The sequence below is a fragment of the Clarias gariepinus genome, chromosome 4 (genome assembly GCF_024256425.1).
Source record: "Clarias gariepinus isolate MV-2021 ecotype Netherlands chromosome 4, CGAR_prim_01v2, whole genome shotgun sequence".
Taxonomy (NCBI): domain Eukaryota; kingdom Metazoa; phylum Chordata; class Actinopteri; order Siluriformes; family Clariidae; genus Clarias; species Clarias gariepinus.
Window position 1 is genome coordinate 7,587,970 of NC_071103.1, and position 27,045 is coordinate 7,615,014.

At 39.2% G+C, this 27,045-nt stretch overlaps 2 protein-coding genes across 6 annotated transcripts in view; one reads left to right on the top strand and one right to left on the bottom strand.

Annotated features, from left to right (window-relative positions):
• Positions 1-14,477, top strand: part of nphp3 (nephronophthisis 3) — a 34,751-nt gene extending 20,274 nt beyond the window's left edge. For 2 of the 4 annotated variants that reach the window (XM_053494200.1, XM_053494201.1), the window contains exons 17-28: positions 187-351; positions 1,699-1,793; positions 1,886-2,008; positions 2,450-2,639; positions 3,198-3,439; positions 6,079-6,154; positions 6,305-6,432; positions 8,926-9,166; positions 10,854-10,979; positions 12,316-12,431; positions 12,673-12,837; positions 13,740-14,477. In XM_053494200.1, coding sequence (XP_053350175.1) covers positions 187-351; positions 1,699-1,793; positions 1,886-2,008; positions 2,450-2,639; positions 3,198-3,439; positions 6,079-6,154; positions 6,305-6,432; positions 8,926-9,166; positions 10,854-10,979; positions 12,316-12,431; positions 12,673-12,837; positions 13,740-13,761 — 1,689 coding nt within the window. In that variant the 3' untranslated portion in view covers positions 13,762-14,477. Of the gene's footprint in view, positions 1-186; positions 352-1,698; positions 1,794-1,885; positions 2,009-2,449; positions 2,640-3,197; positions 3,440-6,078; positions 6,155-6,304; positions 6,433-8,925; positions 9,167-10,853; positions 10,980-12,315; positions 12,432-12,672; positions 13,229-13,739 lie in introns of those variants that run through there. The other 2 variants (XM_053494202.1, XM_053494203.1) reach the window with 1 other exon arrangement.
• Positions 14,478-17,908: 3,431 nt separating this feature from the next.
• Positions 17,909-26,001, bottom strand: uba5 (ubiquitin-like modifier activating enzyme 5). 2 transcript variants are annotated; one of them, XM_053494204.1, is made up of 12 exons: positions 25,713-26,001; positions 25,590-25,635; positions 25,385-25,474; positions 23,940-24,049; positions 23,672-23,758; positions 23,468-23,552; positions 23,017-23,121; positions 22,653-22,780; positions 21,169-21,304; positions 20,901-20,976; positions 18,790-18,896; positions 17,909-18,452 (listed from the first exon to the last, which is right to left on the bottom strand). In XM_053494204.1, exons 1-12 carry the CDS (start codon positions 25,868-25,870, stop codon positions 18,372-18,374), a joined length of 1,209 nt encoding a protein of 402 aa, XP_053350179.1. In that variant the 5' UTR covers positions 25,871-26,001; the 3' UTR covers positions 17,909-18,371. The 2 variants fall into 2 exon arrangements, with proteins under 2 accessions (XP_053350179.1, XP_053350180.1); XM_053494205.1 differs by lacking the exon at positions 25,713-26,001 and having other exon boundaries at positions 25,390-25,474; positions 25,590-25,608.
• Between the last annotated feature and the right edge of the window lie 1,044 nt (positions 26,002-27,045).

Here is a 27,045-nt window from a genome sequence, read left to right on the forward strand (position 1 = left end):
AAACTTGCTCTTAGAATACTACAAAGTATTTTACTTAGTCATATTTAACTTATAATTGTGTGTGTGTGTGTATGTGTGTGTATGTGTGTGTGTGTGTATGTGTGTGTATGTGTGTGTATGTGTGTGTATGTGTGTGTATGTGTGTGTGTGTGTGTGTGTGTGTGTCTGTGTTATTTTGCTCTACAGTTACTGTGCCTGCTCTGTGCCAGTCATAATGGTGTTAGTGAGTCTGAACTCCTGGAGATTTTCCCAGAGTTGTATTTCCCAGCCCTCTCCTCTCTGCTCTGCAGTCTGCAGAAACTCCTCATCGTCTGCTTCAGCTGTGGCCTTGTCCGCTTTCAGCACCCACAGGTGTTTTTTTGTGTGTGTGTGTGTGCGTGCGTGAGGGAGAGAGAGAGAAACAGTTTCACATCTTATTTTCAGTTCACTGGTCAAAATGCCTGGTAATAATAATAGTCAAAGTAAATATAGCTACTATAGAAAGCTATCACTAAACAGGAAATTGTGTTTGAGGAATACACCATCTCTTGCGAGAGTGTCAGTAATGATGTTGGTCCACGGTTATTTTTGCAACAGCTTGCAAAAAGCTTATATACAGTACGAGTTCAATGATCTGCATCCTGTCTACAGCAGGCTATACTGTTTCCTGCCTGTACCAAGCCAAGCGTACCAACATAGAAGGGCTTCGTTCTGCAGATTCAAATAGAAGAGAGAGGGACACACATTATGCCCAGTGCAAACTGCAAATACATATTTGACACCTTTAATTCAGGTCTGCAGCAGCAGATGTTTCCACAAAGTAAGAAAAGGAAAAATATAATGTTTTCTTATAGCCTTTAGACTGAAACTGAAAACATATTTAATACAGTTTAAGGATTTTCTTATATTACAAATGTTTTGTTATAGCCTTATGCTATTATCCATCTAGGAACCTCTGTAGTCCAACTAGGGACCGTGGAGGCCAGTGGTGACCATTGTATTTATTCCTATTTTACGACTGTGGTGGAACCTTTGGTCAAAATTCACGCCTGCATTTACACACTATGGGGAATTTGGAAACGCCAGTTAGTCTAATCTGCATTTCTTTGGACCGTTGTGGGAGGAAACTGAAGTACCTCGAGGAAACCGACCAAGCACGAAGAGAACACGCACACGCCATGTCACAGACCCCTGGAGACGCATGGTGACCGTGCTAACCATTGCTCCACCGTGCTGCCTAATAGCCTGTTGGTGGCTGTTAATTTTGTTTTTCTAATCATTACTGTTCAACTGATTTAAGATAATTTTAATTCTTTTATTAGCCTTTAGTTTATAAATTACTGGCAGGTGCCACTTAAATACACTGTGTAACAGACCAAATACTCTTCACTGCAGCAGTATACTCTAATAGCAGAGCTCTCTTTCAGCAGGATAACATTTCCTCCCGCACTGTAATGACAGTAATGCTCAGGGATGGTTTTAGGAATATGAAAAAGAGTTTAAGGTCAAAGGCACAAGAAGGACCTGCACAACATTAGGCAATGTAGAATATAATAAAATAATACATATATTACAATATTTAATAGAAATATATCATGTGTATAGTATCATTTTTAAATGTTTTGTGTTTAAAAATAAATAATTTATGTTCAAGCATTAGGTGTGTGTGTGTGTGCGTGTGTGTGTGTGTGTGTGTTCTTTTCTGTATAACACGACCAGGCTTCTGAGGCTGTAATCCAGGAGTTCCTCAATGGAGAAAGATGTTGCTCATCGTCCAGGGAGAAACTTATTCAGTATTTTAACCAGAAGCTTAGGTCAGTATTTTGTCTGAACACACACACACATATATGCACATGTTCCTCTAATTACAACAAGTTTAAGTGTTGGTTTACTGGTGTGTGTACAGTGAGAACACAGTGACATGGCGTGTTGCTGATGAGTTGCCATGGTTACTGCAACAGCAGGGAGAAAAATGTAAACTCCAGCTATGTCTGCTCAACCTGTGTGTCTCCCAGAATCTCTACAAAAGGTGCACCTTTCTTTCTCCAAACATTGTCGATTATTATCTGTCCATCAGTTTGTCCTATAATCTGTCTTATAGTTTATTCACCAGCATTGTCCACCAGTGAAACATTAATTAATCGTTGATTTCTCAATCACTCTTAGTTATTTAATTTTTTTTCATTTTCATGTTTGTTCTCACCCTCATTCCTACAGCCTTTTTTTCTTCACACTTTACCTCCTATCTGTCACTCTATCCATTGAATATAAAAAAAAATGAATAACACATATGACAGACATTTTTTATATAAATAATCTGTGTACAGCGAAACTTTCAGGGACCGAGAATAACACCCAGGCTTGTTTTATTATCATGGCACAACCACAAAAGAACTAGTTTGTGCTGATGCTAACCTGTTTTAGAGTTGTATAAAAATGTGCAGATATAATAAAACATGGTATTTGTCAGGGGTCATTTCTCAGAGCTGTTGGCGTACTGGCAGTTTGTTGGGAAGGATAAAGTAGCCATGGCAGCTGAATATTGTGAGGCTCTGAAGGAGTTTGAACGGAATTGTGAGAGCGAAGAAAGCATGAGCAGACTGGCTAACCTGTATGAGACACTCGGGCGATTCCTCAAAGACCTGGGGCTCCTCAGTCAGGTACAGTACACACAAGCACACATATGTTTATATACTCACTTTCTTTCACAAAAGTGCTATTCAGGGGTGTGTTGTTGGGAATGGAAATCTTGTGAGTGAACAAAATCCTTTACAGATGTCTCCAAAATATTGCAATATTATCTAAAACTATCTAAATGTTTTGGTTGTATATGCAACATAGATATGTTTCTTTAAAGGCTGAAGGAAGCAAAAAAGTTCAAATCATCACTAAGATTGCAGAAACATGTTAGTTAGTTCAAATTCAAATTCAAATTTTATTTGTCACATACACAAACATACACAGTACGAAATGTAGTGAAATGCATTATACGACTGCCATTGACCCTAAAAGAGAGTTAAATTTTACAAATAAGAAATAAATATGAATAAAAGAAATACGATAGAAATTAAATTAAAAAATTAAATTAAACTAGAAAAAATAGAACTAAAAATATGATGTACAAAATAGAAATATACTGTGCGAAGTGTCTAGTTTAGGATATCATTATCCATACGGATTATTATTTATTTAATTTGCCATTGTGGATTTTTCTCCAGGCAGTTGCCCCCTTGCAGCGCTCCCTAGAGATTCGTGAGACAGCTCTAGATCCAGATCACCCCAGTGTGGCCCAGTCCCTACACCAGCTGGCTGGAGTTTACGTACACTGGAGGAAGTTTGGCAACGCAGAGCAACTGTACAAGCAGGCCCTGGAGATCAGTGAGAATGCATATGGAGCGGAGCACTCGAGTGTGGCGAGAGAACTCGACTCCCTCTCACTCCTCTACCAGAAACAAAACAAGTACATCCTTTGCTAAAAATCACATTCATTAAATAAGGAATAAATCACGAGAGACATCCCACAACGTTTACAGTTTTTATTTAAGAAAAAATTACCATTTAACCACTTTAGTTACAATTGATGATCTGGAGCATCCATGAGAACAAGTTTGTTCCTAATATTATATACATTACAGTAGCCCCTTCCACCTGAGAGGTGACCCTGGGCCTTCAGGGCATGGGGGTGTGCTGTGGTGTCTGGCACCGGGACGCTAACGCGGATCGGACTTTTTTGTCAGGCGCATTCCATGGATGCTCGAAATTTGGAGGCCAGATTAACAACCATGTTAAACAACCTGCTAAGCCCCATACGTGGCAGTCTGTGATGCACTGGGTGTTCTGGTGACTTCCACTCGTGACCAGACTTTTTGCAGCAAGTTGTGCTGTGTTGGCTTTTCTGTGGGACTGGACCAGATGGGGTAGCCTTTGCCTCGCACGGGCGCTAATGAGCCTTGGGTTCCCATGATCCGGTCACCTGTTTACTGGTATATCATTGTTAATGAGTGTTATTCAGGTCACCCTGTGGTGTTTGTGTTGGTTCTAATCAGCTGATGTCGTCTTAACGCCTTTAGCACAATTTCAAAGTTAAATAAGTAAAAGAAAAATGCAGTTTGTCATCCTATCAAGAAACTTGATCATCCTTTGTCCTGAGGACTTTCTGGACATTCCTTTCAAGAATGTTAAATGATAGGAAATCTTAACATATCAACAATAATTAATTTGTATTTATTAAATCATTTAATTTAGATTTATTTGTACTTTTATTATACTACCCAGTCACTTCATGTAGAGCCGGTGCCAAGCCCGGATAAAATTAAAGGGTTGTGTCAGGTAAGGCATCTGGCATAAAACCTATGCCAAGTTGTTGTATGGATCGAATGAAGAAAGAAGCTGAAAAAACAACATAAAAATAACAACATTTAAATTTTCAGCTTTATCAGTTAGTCGTTGATGAGCTAGTTAGAGGTGACAGTGGCAAGGAAAAACTCTCTGAAACTACATGAGGAAGAAACCTTGAGATTACTTCAATTCAATTCAGTTTTATTTATATAGCGCTTTTAACAATGGTCATTGTTTCAAAGCAGCTTCACAAAAATGAAAGAAATTCATAAAAATATATAAATTAATAATAATAATAATAATAATAATAATAATAAATTGTGTATATGTGAGAAAAATGTGTCTAGATAATAATGAGATGAATGAATGAAATGTCTCTGATGAGCAAGCCAAGGGTGACGGCGACAGTGGCAAGGACAAACTTCCTGAGATGGCAATAGGAAGAAACCTTGAGAGGAACCAGACTCAACAGGGAACCCATCCTCATTGGGATGATAACAGAAAGAGATGATATAACATCATGTGTGTTATGCAGCGGAAAGTACAATATAACAGAAATTATAAAGCAGAATCCAGCTGGAGTTGGTCCTTCTCTCAATGCCTCAGGATCCTCACAGGGTTGGCCCTTTGTCTACTGAAGCTGGCACAATCTCCAGATGCCTCGGGATGGGTAGAAAAATACAGAACAGATGGAGAGAATCAGCGTAGTTGCCATTCAGGATAGATGTATGAGTTATGTGTATGCCAGATTAAATGAGATGCGTCTTGAGTCTACTTTTAAACTAGGAAACTGTGTCTAAGCCCCGAACACTGTCTGGAAGGCTATTCCAAAGCTTTGGAGCTAAATATGAAAACACCCTACCCCCTTTTGTAGATTTTGAACTACCAGAAGTCCGGAGTTTTGTAATCTTAAGGAGCTTGGTGGATTATAGCGTATCAGAAGACTGGTTAGATATGTGGGAGCGAAACCATTTAAAGCCTTGTATGTAAGTAATACTATTTTGTAATTAATTCTAAACTGAATAGGTAGCCAGTGCAGGGATGATAATATTGGGGTTATATGATCATATTTTCTGGATCTAGTGAGAACCCTGGCGGCTGCATTTTGGACTAACTGAAGCTTTTTTATTGAGGATGCAGGACAACCACCTAGTAATGCATTACAATAGTCCAGTCTGGAGGTCATGAATGCATGAACTAGCTTTTCTGCATCAGATACGGATGAGATGCTCCTAAGTTTGGCAATATTTCTAAGATGGAAAAAGGCTGTTTTTGTGATATTTGAATTATATGATTTTCAGAGGACAAGTTACTGTCTAATATTACGCCCAGGTCTTTCACTGTCGAGCTGGTAGTAACAGTACATCCTTCTAAACGCAGGCTGAATTGTGAAAGCTGTTGTGTGCTGGTTTTTGGGCCGATGAGTAATATCTCTGTCTTCTGAGTTTAGTAAAAGAAAGTTATTGGTCATCCAATCTTTTATGTCCTGGACACACTCGGTTAATCTAGACAACTTAGGTATTTCGATAGATTAACCAAACTATCCACATTTGGCTTAACTAAATAAATCATTCTGTAACTTTGTTCTATAAGGGAAAAGGACAGTTGTACTGTATAAAAGAAAATGTTTTAGTTGAGAAAAAGTCAATTTCGTTAAGGTTTCCAACTGTTCAGTGATGGAGACTGTCATGGTAGTGTTAGTCCTAAAGCTGTGATTGCAGTCACAAGAATAATCTTTTATTAATGTGTTTTCTTTGTCAGGTATGAGCAGGCTGAGAAGCTGCACAAGAGATCAGTGAAGATCAGGCAAAAAATGGCTCGGCAAAAAGGCCACATGGTGAGAGTCATAATTCATATTTTATTTGTATCTTTGCAACTCCTGTTAGGATTTTTCCTGTCTAAATGTATTCATTATTTCACACTATCTGTGTGTGTGTGTGTATGTATGTGTGTGTGTGTGTGTGTGTGTGTGTGTGTGTGTGTGCAGTATGGGTTCACTCTATTGCGTCGTCGAGCACTGCAGTTGGAAGAGTTGACTCTCAGTAAAGACTCAGCCGATTGCGCCAAGACTCTCAATGAACTCGGGGTCCTCTACTACCTCCAGAACAACCTTGAGTCAGTAACTCCCTCTTTTGTCAACTTTTTTCCACTTTAAATGGGATTTTGTACATTAGTCCTGTCTTGTGCTGGTGAAAAACTGTGAGGGTTTTTTTGCAGTAAACGATGATGTAACAGTAAAGTATTCTGGTCCTGTGACTATAATTGAAACCACAAAATCCAGTACTAATTACTGTACTATAATACAACATAGGACTGAGACTGCAGCATATATTACAGTCAACAATATACAAACACTCCACAGATCAGTAAATTAACCCTGCATTTACTTCTGCTAATATAAATTAGTTTTTTTAGTTAAAATTAATTCTCAATTGTGCATGTAAAAGAATTTCTTTTTTCTGAAGATAGTGTTTCAGATCAGTAGTTTGAAGTGAAGGAAATGTTTTAAACTTGATTTTTGGCAAACTCCGTACCTTTTTCCATTCATGAATAAAAAAAAATATTGGGTTCTTATGTAAAAGGAAACGAGTTGGCATTGTAAAATGGGTGTAGAATTTTGATATGCTCATAAACAGTACAGGAAGAAAACAAAACAAGATTTCAGTGGGAAATGGCAGTGGGTTTTGGCAACATTGAGGTTTGGGAGCTTTGAACACGGGATGAATTTATATAAGGAAGGTATACAGTATGCAGTGGATACTTGTATGTTATACCCCACACAAGGCATTGAGGCTGTCGTGTCCTATATCACACCTTTTCTTAGCCAACACGTCAAAATGCTTCTTAAAGACTGACTAAGGGTGCTTTACACTGGGTAAATTCCCAAAGACACGAAGGTGATGTTGGAGGGGTTTTCTTAGCAGCTTTATAGCAATATCTCCATGTGAAAGGGAGCGCTGATTAAGAAATTATCATGTAAAATATTAAAATAATCTGTTTCACACTAGCTGTGTTACACAGACAATATTTCTATAATCCAAATAAAATCATTCTTTCCATCTTAACTGTTTACACAGACACTGGTCTGATAAAATGTGTGTTTACAAATGCAGTTTCATCTATGACAAGTTAGAAGCTTTACTACGTGTGAAATGCAAGTTAGTTCTGATTTGAGTTCAGACTGTTCTGGTTGTTTACATGATGCAACTTTTTCTACTTGGGCTATAATTCTGATTATTAGATATTAGTTTCTATGGAAACAAACCTATTAATTGCTAAAATCCTATTGATTTTATGTTATAAAGCATTGGTGTTTCTTATTAAATTAAATTAGATGTTTAACTTCATTGACATGCTGTTAATCCAGTGTTTAGGATTGACTATTAATGTCTGACAGTGGACTGTGATTTAGTACAGTTCAATTGTTTAGGTATTAAAAAATGTTCTGAATGTGTCCTTGTTGTAAATTATACAACAGTTAGTTCCAGTAATTTAAATGGACAAAAGGCATTCCATATGTCCTGATATAGAGTATAACAGCACTGGGTAAACATCTGTGTCACTTTCCTTCACAGGTGTTCTAATATTCATTAATTTCCCTAACTATTAGTTGGCGGCTCCACCAGTTGCGCTTAGTTAGTTTGCCAGTTGCCAAAGGGTATGTCAAGTCAAGTCAAGTCAAGCAAGTCATGTAGGCTGTTATTGTCATTTTAACCATATACAACAAAACATCGTTCTACCAGGACCAAGGTACTACATACAGCATAAATAAACAACATAAATTAACAAAACTAACTAGCTAAGGAACCTAATTAGCTGACTAGCTGAGATAATAAATTTTGACATTTTTAAATCAACAGAAAACTATCTAAGTCCTATACAAAAGACACAACATAAAGATCACATGCAAATCACATGTGCAAACGAGCAACAAGATGACAACACGACAACGTGACACATTTCAGTACTTTTTGATGATGAGGTAATGAGTTTAGGTAATGGGAGGAGAAACAGTAACCAATAAACATTTCTTGTAAGTAGCAGCGATGCAAATAAAAAGTAATAAATATTGTGCAAAAGAGCAGTTACAGATTAAACAATTGTTAGATGGTTGTTGATCAGTGTTTGCACGTGTGTGTATCAGGTTTGTGTTGGCAGATGCAAATAACTTATTAAATAAACTAACAAATCATAATATGTTGATAATAAAAAGCAGTTTTATCTGATATTTTCTGCATTACAGCTGTGCTGAAATTCAGTACAACAGCACTCCGTCTCATGCGATACTGCTTAAGTAATTGTTGCAGTAATCACTATATTTTGGAGCACACCTACCCTGTTATTGGTCATTTTTCCATAACAGCAATCCCTGTTGTTTTTTACTCTATGCTTATCACTACCACAATCATATGTAAAAACTTATTTCAGTGAAGATTGACTTTTTTTAACAATATAATAAAAAAAAAAACTAGAGTTTGTTAAAGTTTTATACCTGTTTTTTAAACGCATGTGGATAAATCCATGATCCTGATCGTTTGCTTTATAGTAAATCATTGGTGTGTTAATAGTTGTTGAATTGTAATATGGATGTGTCACATTGTGTTAAAGTACAGCGAAGGTGTTCTTGATGCGTTCCTTGGAGATGCGGCAGCGTGTCTTGGGTGCTGATCACCCGGACTGTGCTCAGTCTCTGAATAACCTGGCTGCCCTGCACTGTGAGAGGAAGGATTACGAGAGCGCTGAGCAGCTGTACGAGAAAGCACTGGAAATCCGCAAACAAGCCCTCGCTCCAGACCACCCGTCTCTCGCCTATACCCTCAAGCATCTTGCCATGCTTTACAAGCGCAGGGTGAGACACATACACATGCTGCAGCACGCTGTTTTACTCAACACTGTGTTAAGATTAGCTGACAAATATTAGAAAGAAATGACTGAAAACTAGCATCTCGTGACTGTTAATATGAAGGCAGATCCTATACAAATTTTGCAGGTTTCTTTCGTGTCCTACCTACAGTTTATTTATTCTTCTGTGATCAGTAGCGTGTTTACCCAGCACACATTTTCGTGGGGCCCCATAGGCTTGGGGGGCCCCCTACTGGCCACAAGCGGTTAACTCATTTGATGGATCAGACACTATACAGAAATAATCAACCATGAAACACACTTATCCAAACAGTGCTCAAAAACGAAAGAAAACTAAAGAAAAGAAATCAAATACTGAAAGTTTGCCAAAGCTTACAACATTTATTTCCGAATAAATGTCTAAATGAAACATCTGAAGAGGATGATAATAATGAATATACAAGACAACAGACAAAAAGTGATTCTTGCTTAAAGTAAAAACAAGAAAAGACCATTATTCAAAATGATACAGAATCCTTTTAGCTGTAAGAAATTAGACAGTGGACACTATTCATTTATAATAAAAAATTTATCTTATACCTGACTGTAACAAGTTTATGTGTTATGCAGTTCATATATCAGGTTTATATTTGTCTCACTTAATTCTATATACAGTTGAACCTTGTATTACGAGCATAATTCGTTCAGGAAGCGGGCTCGTATCCCAAAACAAAAAATCAAAGCAAATTGTCCCATAATAAAGTATAAAAAAATTTTATTATATGTTCCACAGCCCAAAATACAATAAAAATATAACACAAAATATAAAGTAAAAATAAAACAAATTAACCTGCACTTTAGCTTTAAAAAAAAGGAAAAAATAAATCCAGACAGATTGTGTTTCCATTTATGCGCATTTATGTGCTGTGTGTGTTTTTCTCTCTTTTGCGCTGCGGAGTGTGTGTGTTGTGTGTGTGCGCGCGCGTAATTTGACACCATGCCAGTTGGGTGTGAGTGGAGCACCCCCTCTATGCTTCACACACACACACACACACACACACACACACACACACACACACACAAACACACACACAAACACACACTCAAACTAAGCGCGCGAATACACATAACACACACACTAAAGACGAGAGAGAGAGTGTTTGTGTGTGTGTGTGTGTGTCTGCAGCGCAAAAAAAAGAAAAACACACACACACACACACGGATGTTGATTATACCAGTAAGAAACGAGCGCTAAGAGCCAGCAGGGGAGATGATTACCCGCAGCGCAAGAGAGAGAAAAACCGCTGACTTAGTTGTGATCGCGTGACACTTGGCGTCAAATCAAAAAGCGCATGCGTGATACATGATATTATGTGCTTGTAAACCAAGACAATGCTTGTTTTCCAAGTCCAAGTAAAAATTTACTAAAAATCTTTGCTCGTCTTGCGGAACACTCGCAAACCGCGTTACTCGTAACTTCAGATTTTACTGTACTCAATATTACTGTTTTGCAAATTAAAAAAACATCTTAGGCAATGTTGGGGCATTGGGGGCCCAGGTCCTAGCTTTGCTTGGGGCCCCCCAAATGGTAAACACATCCCTGTCTGTGTTAATTGTTCATACTGTACCTAGAAAAGTAACGTAGTCCAAAATTTTAAGTATGTTTGTTGGTGTGTCTGTTTGTGTGTGTTTAGGGGAAGATGGAGAAGGCGGTGCCTCTCTACGAGTTGGCTCTTGAGATTCGAGAGAAAAGCTTTGGGCCCAAACACCCGAGTGTGGCTACAGCTCTTGTAAACCTTGGTGTGATCTACTGTCAGCTGGTAAGGCTGTACACACTCTGGCCAAAAAACAGTCAACATTTAAATATTAAATAAACAAACACTTAAGAGCCTTTAATTTAATAAATATTATAATTATTAATGTGTTTCATCTGGCAGCAACCAGCTTCTCATTTCTTACAACACTGTGTTGAAGATGTATCACGTAGTTGTAAAAACCTGTTTTTATAAACACAGAGTGTCCAGTGCACAAGGCTGTAGAAGCTTAAGTTTTTCACTCAAATTTTAGCGTGTGTGACTTTTTTGGCTGGCAGTGCATTTTTGCCAAATATACAGTATGAGGGTGATTTATAAATTATCTGCACTCTAGTTGTAGAATTGACTTTAATTAACTTTTAGAAAAGATAACTACATCATTCTTAGACATAATCTCCTTGTTTTTTAATACCCTTTACCTATCTGTCAACAAGCTTTTGTATTCCCTTATTTAAACCACATTTTAGGCTGGGGGATTTTCCCAGATTTTTCTCCCTAATTTAGTCATGTCCAATTCCTCCCCGTCACTAAGGGGCTCCCACATTAAGGCTACCATTACCACTCAGTCGGGACGGCTGAAGACTATCTTCCAAACCACGTGTCGCCAGCCCACCGCATCTTTTCGAAATGTTTACTCGCGCAACGTTGGGGGCGGAGTAACACAGTCAGAGGACAGCGCTATCCGCTCCTTCGGCGTGCGCGAGCTCACAGACGCCCCTGATTGAGCCGTGATTAATGTGGGAGCACTAAGTACCTCTCATCCCTTCCCTCTGAGAGAGCTTGGCCAATCAGCTCTCTCTAGACCACCGGCTGCAAGAGGTTACAGCATCACCCAGGAACCGTACCAGCGATCTCCAGGTGATAGAGCGAGCACTTTACCACTGCGCCACTTGGAGGCCTGTTATGATGATCTTTAAAAAAAAAAACATAATTTACCTTGCAGAATTTGCAGATATTCAAACACTTCTGTTTATGCTCTTTTGTGAATTGTTTCAGCACCAGTTACACCTCCAGACCACAAATATAACTTGCTCACTTTGCTCTTTTTTTTTGTGCAAATCACAAGCAGCCCACACTGTGGTTACAAATGAACTGATGTAACATGTTCACACCTGCACAGCAGTGACTGGGGAGACAGTAGCCTTCAATGGAAAGCGCAGACAGAAGTTTTAATATAACCGGAGTGCTGATCATTTTTGTTTCACCCAACATAACTGAACATATTGTAATAACTGAAAGGTATTAATGCTTATGCTGCTGGCATCGTTTAGCAAGGAATCAAGATTTGATATGCAAATCTAACACTGTTTGGCCTATGTGTGTGTGTGTGTGTGTATTGCAGAAGATGCACAATGAGGCCTTGCCATTGTATGAGCGGGCTCTCAAAGTGTATGAGGACAGCCTTGGGCGGTTGCACCCTCGAGTAGGAGAGACCCTAAAAAATCTGGCAGTTCTCAGGTTTGTTTTCTCTTATCTTACAACACAGAACAATTAAACTTCTTCACAGGAAAGTTAATGTGCTGTAAAAGCTTTATGTTCCCGTTACTACTTAGCAATGAACATCTTAGTGAAAATGGCCTCTCATATTATTTGCATGCATTCACATCATTTGGAAGACAGCGAACAGACAGGACTAATTACGTAATTAAGCCTATATTTATAAATAATGAGTGTCTGGATCTCTCAATGTCTTCCAAAGTTACGAAGAAGGGGATTTTGAGAAAGCTGCGGAGCTGTACAAACGGGCCATGGAGATTAAGGAGGCTGAAACGTCTTTGGCGTGTGAGAAAGCACCATCTCCTCACTCGTCCAATGGTGACACGTTCAGCTTGCGAAGCCCCGCCCTCCTACCTCACACACCCAGGTGACCGTTGGCCATTTCTCACACCTCCATCCCTCCTGATAAAATACAATATGGACTTGTGTGATAAACCAAAGCAAAGTTCTGGTCTAAGCAATAAGAAATTCCCTTTTGGGAAATAATGCCTGAATGAAATGGCAAATTTTGTTTCTTGTCAGGTATTGTTTGTCAGTGCTGTAAAAAATGCTATTTAAAAGTGTTCATTTTAAATTGATATTTTACAAAAGCATTACAGTGTTTAGAGTACAGCACTGCAGCGTTTAGCTCAGTGCTACATATAAAAAACATTAGGAAGTGAATAAAAGTGTCAAGAACAAATAATTTGCTCGAACAAAACTCCAATGTAGGAACATTTCATAGATCTTTAAAAGTTGCACAACTTAAGATGTCACCAGTTTAATGTAAAAGAGCCATAAGTGTACAAAGCTGCTGCTGAAAAGTGTTGGATGCATGTGTTTAAAACATGGCAGTGACTGTAAATGTTTAACGTTTAACTCAGTCCGTATAATAACGGAGAATCAACCTGCCTGGAAAGCCTGGAATTTATACCTAAATTTCCACAAGATTTCCAAAAAGTCCCAAAATTAGCATGTCTTTGTTAACATCTTAACTGAAGGATGATTTGTTGTTATTTAACAAACATGATCAAACATCTTAAACTTTGTCATTCCCAACTGCCATTCCTTGCCCGATTGGGCTTTTGTTGAAGTTTTTAGAATTACTGAATTTTTATGTTCTTTATTTAATAATGCAAAATCCCAGAATGTCATGCCTTTGTGTTTCCTCACGCTATCTCCAGTGACAGATTTTAGAAAACATTGATTTTAGTGACTATTGTGTGTTTCAATTGTCATATCAAAATCTGCTGTTAAAATGATGGCGCATACATGTATTTTTCTTTATAGGGCAAATATGAGATCATGTTAAGTTACAACTATACAGTATACACAGAGGAACCGTTACAGGAACATCAACATTTCTGCTGTTAAAAGAAGAAATTGTAAAATCTTCTTTTATTAATAATTTTTGTAATATTTGTTTTGTTTTTTAATAAGTATTTACACTAATGACACTATACGTATGTTTTTGTTACATTTATTAATAAATTTGATAGAAATTACAATATTAAACCAAATACTTTAATCAAAACTCCCTCACAAATGACTAAATAAATCTTCACCCTCTATTGGATCTTACACATTCAGACATTATCATATAAGATTAGGACCTATTAACATGTATAACAGTAGTATTATGAACAGTAATCCTATATACAGTAATACTGTATACTATATACACCCTGCACGTTCTATTCTGAATCACAACATGAAGAAAAATGTGCTAAATGTATTATTATTTTAATGTAAGTGAAGAAAAACAAATATTAGTCTGTTCAAAAAAATAGCAGTGTCATCATTCATCTTTACAAAGTGATGAATTTACCGTTTAAACAAAAATGCTCGAAGTTTAATCTTTCTTGTGCATCTCTGAATTAATATTTAGTTGTATAACTATGGTTTCTGAGAACTGCTTCACATCTGTGACAATTGTACTACCGCAATTCCTCTGCATTTCTTGGTTTTGCCTTAGAAACAGCTTTTTTAATGTCAGGCCACAAGTTTTCTATTGGATTAGGGTCTGGGGATTGGGCTGGCCACTTCATAACGTCAATCTTGTTGGTCTGGAACCAAGATGCTGCTCGCTTACTGGTGTGTTTGGGGTCGTTGTCTTGTTAAAACACCCATTTTAAGGGCATGACCTCTTGAAGTATTCTGATGTACTCAAATCGATCCATGATACCTGAAATGTGATAAATAGGCCCAACACCATAGTACGAGAAGTATCCCCATATCATGATGATTGTGCCTCCATGCTTCATTGTCTTCTTAGTGTACTGTGGCTTGAATTCAGTGTTTGTGAGTCGTCTGACAAACTGTCTGCGTCCTCTAGACCCAAAAAGGACAATCTTGCTTTCATCAGTCCACAGAATATTGCACCATTTCTCTTTAGGCCAGTCAATGTGTTCTTTAGCGAAATGTAGCCTCTTTAGCACATGCCTTTTTTTTAACAATGGGACCTTGTGGGGGCTTCTTGCTATTAGCTTGGCTTCACATAGATGTCTTCTAATAGTAACAGTACTAACAGGTAACTTTAGGTGTTTCCTTGACCATGCTGGAACTGATCATTGGCTAACTCTTTGCCAATTTTGTTATTCTTCGATCCATTTGAATGGTGGTTTTCCGTTTTCTTCCACATCTCTCTGGTTTTGATCTCCATTTTAAAACATTTGATAGCATTTTAGCAGAGCAGCCTATCATTTTCTGCGCTTCTTTGTATGTTTTTTTTTTCCCCATCTCTAATCAACTTTTAAATCAAAGTACGCTGTTGTTCTGAACAATGTCTGAAACGACCCGTTTTACTCTGATTTTCAGAGAGAAATGCACAGGACAACCTGTTTTGCATTTATCCTTAAATAAGAGGAACTTGTTTAACACCTGTTTTTCACAGAATAATTTACCTCTTTAATTAACCTCTACACTGATATTATTTTGAACACGCCCCATTTCAATTAAAGATTAAATTACACAGAATCGGGTGCATCCAATCATGACTGTTGGGTCTGTTGGTTTTCTATTAATCTACTACACCTACAAGTAAAATATTTACCATGAAGAAATATAATTTCTCCCAAAAACAATTATTGATCTGGTTAAAGATGTTGGACTGCTATTATTTTGAACACAACTGTACATCACCATACTTGGGTACAATAGGTACATTATATTGTGTTGCAGTTTTATATAGTGTAATAATTCCATGTTGCCCGGCCAAAAAAAGTCAAATTATTGACCTGCATCAAACAAACTACTAAAGAGATTTTCACTTCCCTTCTATACCACTTTATTCTGTATTCGGGGTCACGGGGACCTGGAGCCTATCCCAGGACGCTTAGGGCACGAAGCGGGGTTCACCCCAGACAGGGTGCCAATCCATCGCAGTGCACACACACACATACGAACACGCACTACGGGCAATTTGGGAACGCCAATTAGCCTAATCTACATGTCTTTAAACTGTGGGAGGAAACTGTAGTACCCGGAGGAAACCCACCAGGCATCGGGGGGACATGCAAACTCTGTGCACACAGAGACGGGAATTGAACCTGGACCCTGAAGGTGGAAGGCGACAGTGCTAACCAATACACCACCGTGCCGCCATTAAAGAGATTTTAAGTTACTGAAATTGGGTTAAGACCTTTTATTGTAATTTTTGTACATCATTATAACCTGGAAGTATGTTGTTGAACCAGTAACTTCATGGAAGAAATGTGAATCATGACTGACCATAATCAGAGATGAGTTAAATGCTTGAAATTGTAAAACCATTGTAAAAAATCCACAGGAAAAATCAGAGCTATGTTTACTAGTAAAAATAAGATAAATTCCCCACACACAATGTGACCCGAACAAGACTAAACAGCTGTGTCTATAAGAAGACCACTTGTTAGCAAGACTAATCAGGAAAAAAAAAATTATTTGCCATGGCAATGGAGTTTTGGATCAATGGAAAAAGGTCATGTGATGAGTTCAGATTGACCCTATTCCAGAGTGATGGGTGTGTCTGGGTAAAAAGGGAAGCAAGGGAAGTGTTTCACCCATCATGCATAGCACTGCGCAAGTCTCTGGAAGCAGTGTTATGATCTGGAGTTGCTTCAGTTGCAATGTTATGTGGCAAGAAAATAAAGTCCAGGTTATCACATTTGTAGTTTTTCTTTCCTAATGGCACGAGCGTCTTCCAGGACTCAGATTGTGAAACTGTGATTCTGAGAGCATGAAGAATCATTTTCGCACATTAATGGCCTGATTAGTCTGAATGAAAACTTAAGCGTCCGAAACCTTTTTTTGCCAGGCTGTGTAATATAAATAGTATATAAAATACAATATGAATCTCATAGATCTATAGGTACACTAAGGTGCAATAAGTTCAGTATATTGTGTTGCAGCTCTATAAAGTGTAATAGTTATGAATACATATTTATCCGCAGATGATATATTTAGACCTCAGGCTTCACATTCTCTCCAAATGCCAACTTGTCAAAACAATCCAGGTACTTGTACAAGTTATCTACCTCGATGAGCTGGAAGGGAATTCCATCATGAGCTCCTTTGTCTTCCAGAATTTAGTTAGAGATAGTTATACAGAAACTATCCTCCAGAACTGTCCACCTCGCACCCCATAATCGTACACACCAAATTAAGTGTCACAGTATTCTGTATTTTAATACAACCAGCATACAGTCAAGTCAGTCTCATAAGGTTTAAAATCAGTATTTATTTTTTAATTTTATTTTTTTTATATTCCTGTTTTTTTTTCCAATTTTCTCCCCAATATTAGTCGTAGCCAATTCCTCCCCGTCACTAGGGGGCTCCCACATTAAGGCTACTACTACCACTCAGCCAGGAGGGAGAAGACTATCCCGTGTTTCCCCCGAACCGCGTGATGTTAGCCGACCGCATCTTTTCAAACTGCTTGCTCACGCACCATTAGGGGCGGAGTAACACACTCGGAGGACAGCGCTAGCCGCTCCTTCCGCGTGCGCGAGCTCACAGACGCCCCTGATTGGCTGTAGAGCCGTGATTAATGTGGGAGCACAAGTACCTCTCATCCCTCCCCCCTGAGAGAGCTCTGCCAATCAGCTCTCTCTAGACCTCCGGCTGTGAGAGGAAAACGGCATCACCCAGGGTTCGAACCAGCGATCTCCGGATGATAAGGCGAGCGCTTTACCACTGCGCCACTCGGAGGCCTAAAATCAGTATTTATGTATTAATTTTAAGTTACTAAAATTTTATGTCCGTGCATTTACCTCATTTACTTCAGATTTAGCGTGCAAATTTTGTTTCAATGAAATAAAACTTGAGCATTCCCAATGATGTACTATTTTAAAGTGAAAATACCAGAATTGCATTCTGGAGGCAGACACTAAATAATGCAACTATGAGTTCAAATCTATTAATGTGTTTGTACAAATAATTATGATTATATGTATAAGTATGACAAAGCATATGACTGTGTATGATGTTACCTTGAACAGCAATAAATACTTTATTGAACAAGAACATCTAAGAGCACAAAGATCTATGAGTGAAGTGACAGAATTAAAAGATTCAACTGGGGTGTTGAAAGATTCGACTTCACTTGTCTGTGATTTCCTTTTTTTGTTAAATTGAACAAAGTAACTGTTGAGCAATATGATTAAAGAGGGCAAACAGTAATGAAATATCTTGTCAATACAGATTTCATTTACAGCCTTTACATCTCCAGTTAACTTTCTAGCGAGACACTGGAAAATCTAAATGAACACACAAATCTTGGTCAGTGTGAATCATTAACTGCAGCTGTAATGTCTTTGTCAGTAAAGAGACGTTTTCTAACCTGGCAAGAATGAGACTGTGTATAATGCCATGTATTGTAGCTCTTGAAAGCACAGTGAGAGGAGCTTGTGTTTAAAGAAAAAAAAAAAAGGAGACTATCTGCTTTTACAGCTTCCTCATTTGAGCCATCAACTCCTCTAGACTCTGGTCCGTCTCCTCCACTGTGTCTTCTGAATTGACTTCATCCTGAGGAAAGACAAAATTCTAGGCAATAATGTTAACAACTTTAGTGGAAGGCTTGTAGGGAACAGGAGGGGGTTAAGGAGGGCAGGGCATTGCTGGGGGAATAGGGTATTCAGGGTGGGGGTAACAAGGTAGGCAGGGCATGTGATAGAGTAATAAAGAAACCCTATAAAGAAATCTGCTTGTTTCAGCAAACAACATTGTGAACAGCAAATACAATCCTAAAATACACTAAACAGAAAGAAACATCAAACAAAAGCCATCTATTGTTTATCTAACAGGTAAAGCACCAGGTGATGATGGTACAGGATAGTGGGTGGGATGTGTAGGTTGAGCATACCTTGTTGGGGATGGTGTAGGCTACAGTTATGCCCTCAGGTAAATCTGGTTTAGGACCTGATGCTTCCTGGAGCTCGGCTGCTGTAATCTCAGACACCAGCTCTATACCTTATCAGAGCACAGGTGGAACACGGTTATACACAACAAACGGCACATGGGATCCTATCTTCTCCTGTATTTTGTGGTCATTTTAACTACACCAAATTAAATAATCATGTAATGAGTATTTTTGGTAATTTATTTTTGGTAATCTTACAGTTGAAATGATCCTGATGGTAGAAAGGTATCACATTCAGTTTGGGCCCAATCAACTGAAATATTGTAAAAACTATTTACATTTCAGAGGAAAAAGTCAAGTCAAGTCGTTGTTTGTCATCAGTTTGAGGTCACCCAGATGGCTTTGATTTTAAAAGCAAAGCACACTTTTAAGGATTTAAGAAATATTAACAAAAACCTACAGTGGGAACGTTTAAGTGGTAAATCTATATGAATAAAAGAAGGTTTTGTCTGTACATTGGTCAGAACTCGCTCTTTCAATGGTATTGTTACATTTCATGCATTGGAGAACCGAAACTAGTCTCAGAAAAATGTCTGTCCAGTTGATTTTGTGCTTAAAGGGATAAAGTTGTGGAGAATTTTAAAGAAGGATAAGGTTATAAAAAATATCCCAAGCTTTAAACATCTCACGGAGCACTGTTCAATCCATCATTTAAAAATGTAAAGTTTATGGCACAACTGTAAATAAACCAAGACATGGCCGTCCACCTTAACTGACAGGCTGGGCAAGGAGAGCATCAATCAGAGAAGCAGCCAAGAGGCCCAGGGTAACTCTGGAGGAGCTGCAGAGATCCACAGCTCAGGTGGCAGAATCTGTCTACAAGACAACTGTTGTTCGTGCACTCCACAAATTTGCTTTTATGAAAGAGTGGCAAAAAAAAAAAAAAAACATTGTTGAAAAAAGGCCATAAGAAGTCCCGTTTGCAGTTCCACGTGGCTTATCGCAAAACGGGACTTCCTATAGCCTTATATATGAGGTACTTTTACTATGGGGTTTAGGGGGTATAAATACTTTTGCAAGGCATTGTACATGTTAAAAGTGCTCATTAGAACACCATTGGGCACTTATGTTAGCAAAGCTAAGAACTGTTGTGCTGAGTAAAGAAGCTCAAGTTCTTTTCTCACTCCCTTCAAGGAACAGCACAAGCTGGCACTAGCAGGACAGAAAAACAAGTGTCATTTTGCAACATCATATCCTGTGGATGGGGCTTGATGGATGCCTGTTTCCTCCTACAATAGGACAAGTTTAGCTCAAGTCTATGCAAAAACTATTTAGAAATAAAGCAGCCTGGTGGTACTAATTTTTATTTTTATTTTATTATTTAATTTTTGTTTTTGCCTGCACAGTCCCTAGCACTGAAACCTGTTGAGCTGTTGTGGGAGCAGCCTGACACTTCTTCTTTGTCTTTCGGCTGTTCCCTTTCAGGGGTCGCCACAGCGAATCATCTGCCTCCATCTAACCCTATCCTCTGCATCCTCTTCTCTCACACCAACTAACTTCATGTCCTCTCTCACTGCATCCAGTGGGAGCAGCGTGACACTATGGTTCATCAAAAGTGCTCCAGCCAATCCAACTTGTGTGCGCTGCTTCAAGTAGCACAGGGGAAGGTTTCCTCAGATTACCTCCACAAACTGACAGCTAGAACACCAAAGGACTAGAAGGCTGTAAAACGCTTCCTTGATTCCTCTTGATTTTTTTTTTTTAAAAACTAATGATGTCCTCCTTCATCGGCACCTCTTTGGACATATTGAATCAATTTCAGACCTTTAATCTGCATAATTTGTCATAACATAATGAGGAAATGGGACATAACCACCCATCAAATATCCAAAGTTGTCCAAATTTCTTTTGAGCCCGTCATAATTGGTTATTATTTCTGAACTGATAGGGCAAATATCAAATTTAACCCCCAGAATTAAGCTTAAGATTAAATTCTAAATTTGTCATCATTGTCCAAATATCTTTAAATAACCTGACTGTATAATAAATAAACAAGTCAAAAGGGTTATAATAAACCTAGAATACACCACATTGTATGTGAGTGCTTTACTTACCCCACTCATTTTCTTCATGCACTACTTCCTCTTCCTCCTCCACTACTTCCTGTTTGGGATGCTCTGCTACTTTTTTCTGTTTAAAGAATATAATTGGAACTTGAATTAGGTTCAAAGAACTTCACTCAAAAGCAGTGATTGTGTGTGTGTGTGTGTGTGTGTGTGTGTGAGGGATTAAATGTGCTCTGATGAGTGTTTTTCTCTGTAACTGTGTGAGGATGATGTAATGTTGCTGACAGTGATGGAGTAAAACAGAAGAGATGCTCACTATGTATTCCGCCTGTTGCCTCCTGCAGTGACTGTCATCACACTGTGGGTTGGCCTTCATGGCCATAGTCGGGAAAAAGTCCTGCATGGCGTTATAACCCAGGTAAAAGCTCACTGTTCCAAACCCGAGCAGATACCTACAACACAGCGTTCATAAAGTTTCATAACTCAAGACAGGATTCTTCTTTAGAAGATCCACAGCTAGTGCGATCAGGAGGCATCACACTCTTCGGCTGCAGCTTTATGATGGAGCAAAATAAAGTATGTAATAATGTGTGTTCTTTTTGTATTGTATATAAACAATAACAACCTTCTGTCAGGCCAAAGTGACAAAGTCTTGAACCATGAATGATTTTATTTTATTGGTAAACATGAATTCAGGATCCTAATTAAATTGTGAATATCTTTATTTGGAACGCCATAAGATTCACTAAAGTAAGTAAAAGCAAAACTGTACCAGTCAATATGTAATTTTAGACATCTTGAATTAATTTGTACTTGTAATGTAAAATGTAACATTTAGAATTTTATTCTAAATACATTTACCCTTATGTTTTATTGTATACTTTATTTCCATATAAATTGTGGACTAATGCTTCACACACATGCATGATACTGATGCCACAGTGTTGGAAGAACACAATAGCGTTTGCACGTTACTGTTAGAACCCGAGAATATCAGATGAAGTGAAAAGCAGAATGAAAAGATGAAACAAAGCCTATATTCCCTAGTTTAGAGGATGTTACGACAGAAAGGTATAACCTTGTTCAGGATGGTTTCAGAGATCTTTAACTTGTTATGCAGAAAAATGACTTTTCAACTATAATCAAAGAGCCGTTTGCTACTGAGGGAATTTATATAAACGGTTATATAAATGTCCTCCACATGGAAGCATATACAAGTGTGGAGGTATACAAATGTTTTGTTAGCAGTCTGACCCATGACCTGAGGAGCGAGGAGCTCCGCAATGACTGTCGTTTGTTTCTTGTGGGGATGAGTGACTTTACTTTTATAGCATTTTAGAATAAAACAGTTTTTCAGGTTTATGTCTTTTTATGTGAAATCTAAATGACCAAGTTGAATGTCAAATAAAATCACTAAAAGATTTGAATAAAAAAAAAGGTTAGACACTACATAAAAGAGCATGAAATAGTTTTTCTTTTTATCTGATTAAAATATAAACATGTATACATATTATATGCATGTATCAGGAGATTATTATGTATTGAGTATTATGAATAGTATTATGAAAAAAGGTGTTGCATGATCTATTTTGGTCGATGGTAAACCATGACGACCACTACACTGAGGCAAGCTCAGGTCAGGCTGCATTTTTTTTGTCTAACGGGCAGCACGTCAGACAAGCACCAGGTTGTACAGAGCGTTGTTTTTCCCAAGACACTGGATCACAGCATTGTAGTTATCCTGGCCCTTCCTGGTAACCTGTACTCACACACACACACAGAGCGTGGACTGCCTCTTACTTTAGGACATTCTGGACCAGGATCCCAGCAACGACACCCATGGTCGTGGGTAGACTGGCGGCACACACTCCGTCTCTCTTTAGAGTCTTCTCATCGATGTTCGCCGCCACTACCAGCGGAGGAGCACACTGCCAAGCACAAGCAACTCTGTATTAACCATGTCAAGCTCTCCAGGGCAAAGCAGGTGCTTAAAATTTCAACATTAAACACTGTTAACATGCTTCTCTTTAAAAACAAATAAATTACTACAAGTCACTGTTAAAAACAAACATTTATTGAATACTATAGGAAGATAAAACTTTGTACATTTCACATTTCCTGTAAAATACCACATCGCACTCAATTCCTCAGCTGTTGTACCTACAGCAAAGCACGCCGTTTCTCCAGGAATGATGAGCTGTATGTGTCCAGACACGGCGTTCTCACTCACTCCAGACTCCATCCACGTCTGACCCAACTCATTGCAAGCCTAGACAGTGAGCAAACACAAAGAGCCACACCCAGATTCTGTGTAATTGAAGATTACATTGTGCAAGATTTAGCACAAAAACCTAACAGCTTTGATCAGAGAAGACATTTCCTGTGTGAAAGATTTCCTCCTTTAGTTTTGGAGCCCTGTGTCTACTGCAACTAACAAATAAGAAGAAATATTATTTCTCCGAATACACTGCATATGCTTCAGACTTCATTTACAAACAGCACTTAAGAACCACTTATAACTCTTTGTCTCTAAAACTTAACTACTAATGTATTACTTATTTTAAACAGAAAAATCTAATCTAAGAAACAGTTTAAAAAATAAATTGAGAACCCACTGTGTTAATGGCCATTCGAGCCTCAAAGTTATCCACACAACTTAACACCAAATCCACAGGCTTTCCCTCTTCAATGCCACCATTACTGAAACACAAATATTCACAAGCAGATGTGAGCAATATATTAAAATGTAAACTAAAATCTAATCAATCTAAACTAAAAATGTATTTGCCATTATGACCAGTGAATCACGACACACTCACCTGATGCGGTCCATGAAATGTGTAAAGTTGTCCATTGTAGTTATGTTGTAATTGTGCGTCTCAAATATAACATCTGGATTGATATTCCTGCAGGTCGATGAGAAGTGAGCATGAGTCACATGATTTCTTTCTTTCTTTTGCATTTCTGTCTGATTATTGTATGTCATGTGGAAGTGTTCAGCTCTTGTCACTTCCTTAAAGTAAAGTGAGTGTCTGGTGAAAACGATTCAAACGCATGGCCTTAAACAGGTTTGTGTATGTCGTTCACCTCAGTGTGTGCTCTGCTGCCTCCACTTTGCTGAGCCCTGCCTGATGTGGCTGGAAGAAGAGACGGTTCATGTTGGCGAGCTCCACTTTGTCGTAGTCAAACAACATCAACTACAGAAGGAGGAAAAACAAGCATACACAGTGAAATCAAGCACACCAACATTCTACTGGAGAGAAAAGGAAAAAAAAAGGCTTATATGTAAATAAGGGCCATATATGTGCAGTCTGTGATGATACTCCGTTTGTTCCTGTGCAAACCCTATCAGCACACTGGTATTAAGACATGGGTAGAGTAACAGTCCAAAACCATCCAGCCAACAGCATTCCTCTCAGAGTTGCACATCCACTGAGTGCTAGGGATCTTGGAGAAAATGATCGGTTGATGTGAGAGGTTGAGGGAGAAAGGCCAGGAAAGGCTCTTTATATTACCACTCTTTACTGTATCCAGGACTGATAAAACTGACAAGATGCAAATGATAAAATCAGAATTTGGTATCAACTGCATGACTTCATACACGACATCCTGTCAAGACTTCAGGCTGGTGGTATATTGGTGCCGGGAATGTTTTCTTGGCAAACACCAAGAAAACACCAAAAAAAACATCAAGCATTATGTACGAGGTGGTATCAAAAAGTTTCGAGACTAGTTTTGTAACACGCCAGCAGATGGCAGCACACACAATCCCAGGGAGCACCAGCCTTCATAAGTCAGCGTGCCAAAAAACATCGTCCTGGAGCTATGCACAGGCCACAGGCGTTACCATGTCTGCTATTTCATTATGGACAGCAAGTTAGAACAGTGAAAAAACATACAATTCTGCATGGAACTGGGCAAATCTGCCACAGAAACATTTGACACATTTGGAAAATTTACAGCAATGCTGCAATGAGTCATTTAAGGTGTTTTGAATGTCACGCATGATTCAAGAGCGGAAGAACATCACTGAACGATGAGAAGCGATCAGGAAAACCTTCTTGCATTGCATTGGTGCCAATGTCAGTGTGGCAAATGGAACAGTCCAGGTCATCCTCACGTGTGATTTACTGCCAAGTTTGACCCTGAGACAAATCATCATCTTGACAGCGGGAGAGCCCATCATCTCCACAACTGAAAAAGGCAGGGGAGGTCTGCAGCTCGAGCAGGTGCATGCTTATCATCTTTTTTGAGAATTCGTCCCCTGGGGCCAGACCGTCAATAGTGAATTCTACTGCCGGGTTTTAAGGCGTCTGAGGGATGAATGCGGCGCATGAATCTTGAAACTTTTTGATAGCACCTCATACCACAGCCTGTCTGAGTTCTGATGTGCAGCAGGACACTGGGCCATGTCAAAGAGCTGTCTCAAACCACACCTGAATCCAGTGTGATGGAAGATTCACAGGATGAAGACAGACCTCTGCCGAGGCAGTGTGATGTTCATGTGAGTGTGTGTACAGCAGTATATTTACCTTACCAATGCCACACCTGGTGAGCATCTCTGCGGTCACACTGCCCACACCTCCCACTCCCACCACGGCCACAGCAAACGAGCGGATTACCTGCACACAAACACACAGGGATCAGCACAAACTCTCTCTTTCTCACACACAGAGAGAGAGAGAGAGAGAGAGAGAGAGAGAGAGAGAGAGAGAGAGATCCAGGTTAAAACATTACCTCATAGTCCTCCACGATCCCCATGCGCTTCAGAGCCATGAGCCGGCTGCGGGGAAAACAACACTCAGTGAGAACCACACGGGACAGGGGTAACACTTCACCCTGAACCACACTGCACTTTACCTGTACGGGTTTGAGTCCACAACCTCAGCGCTCATCTTCTCAATCTTTGCTCTACTCCCCGGGTTTGGAACATCCTCCTGGCTTCTCTGCTGTTTACACTTTATTAGCTCGTTTTCTAATTCACGGATTCGTAGCTTCAGCTCCTCCACGGTCGCCATCACTCCTGTAGTGAAACCCTGGTCACTTTAACACACTTAGATTTCACTGTGGAGCCAAAGTTATGTCAGATAAACACTCCGAATGTACACGTCTGCAGTTCCACCATCAGATGATGCGCTGTGTCCCACAGTAACGGGTCCGTGTGGGAACCACCAACACTCGATTATTAGTTCCGCATACAAATCCTCAACAAGAAATTAGGATTAAGATTGTTTTTCTTAAAGCATTTCCATAATTTTTTATCATGCTGTGAAATCATGTAATACATACAAACATAGGCATCAAAATATAAAGTGTCCAAGTTTACTATGAAAATTTTATATTTGAGAGGACTTTTAGAGACTTGCTTGGATCTATTTAAGTCATAATTTTAGCACAGTAGGCTCTCACTCACTCACTCACTTAGTCACTCACTCACTCACTCAGTCCTTCACTCAGCCACTCAGTCACTCACTCAGTCACTTACTCAGTCACTCACTTATTCACTCACTCACTCAGCCATTTACTTAGTCACTCACTCACTCACTCACTCACTCACTTAGTCACTCACTCACTTAGTCACTGACTCACTCACTCAGTCCTTCACTCAGCCACTCAGTCACTCACTCAGTCACTTACTCAGTCACTCACTCACTCAGTCACTCACTCACTTAGTCACTCACTCACTCACTCAGTCCTTCACTCAGCCACTCAGTCACTCACTCAGTCACTTACTCAGTCACTCACTTATTCACTCACTCACTCAGCCATTTACTTAGTCACTCACTCACTCACTCACTCACTCACTTAGTCACTCACTCACTTAGTCACTGACTCACTCACTCAGTCCTTCACTCAGCCACTCAGTCACTCACTCAGTCACTTACTCAGTCACTCACTCACTCAGTCACTCACTTAGCCACTCACTCACTCAGTCACTCACTCACTCACTCAGCCACTCACTCACTCACTCACTCACTCAGTCACTCACTCACTCACTCAGCCACTCACTCACTCAGCCACTCACTCACTCAGTCACTCACTCAGCCACTCACTCACTCACTCAGTCACTCACTCAGCCACTCACTCAGTCACTCAGTCACTCACTTTGTCACTCAGTCACTCACTCACTCACTCACTTACTCAGTCACTCACTCATTCAGTCACTCACTCACTCAGTCACTCACTCAGTCAC

Bases quoted from the DNA above. Each gene is read 5' to 3' on its own strand.
- uba5 (XM_053494204.1), bottom strand. From the start codon at position 25,870: ATGGCGACCGTGGAGGAGCTGAAGCTACGAATCCGTGAATTAGAAAAC. The intron at 25,636-25,712 runs GTAAAGTGCAGT...TTTTCCCCGCAG, and splicing joins GTGGACTCAAACCCGTACAG to CCGGCTCATGGCTCTGAAGC. The intron at 18,897-20,900 runs GTAAGTAAAGCA...TGCTCTGATAAG, and splicing joins GCATGAAGAAAATGAGTGGG to GTATAGAGCTGGTGTCTGAG.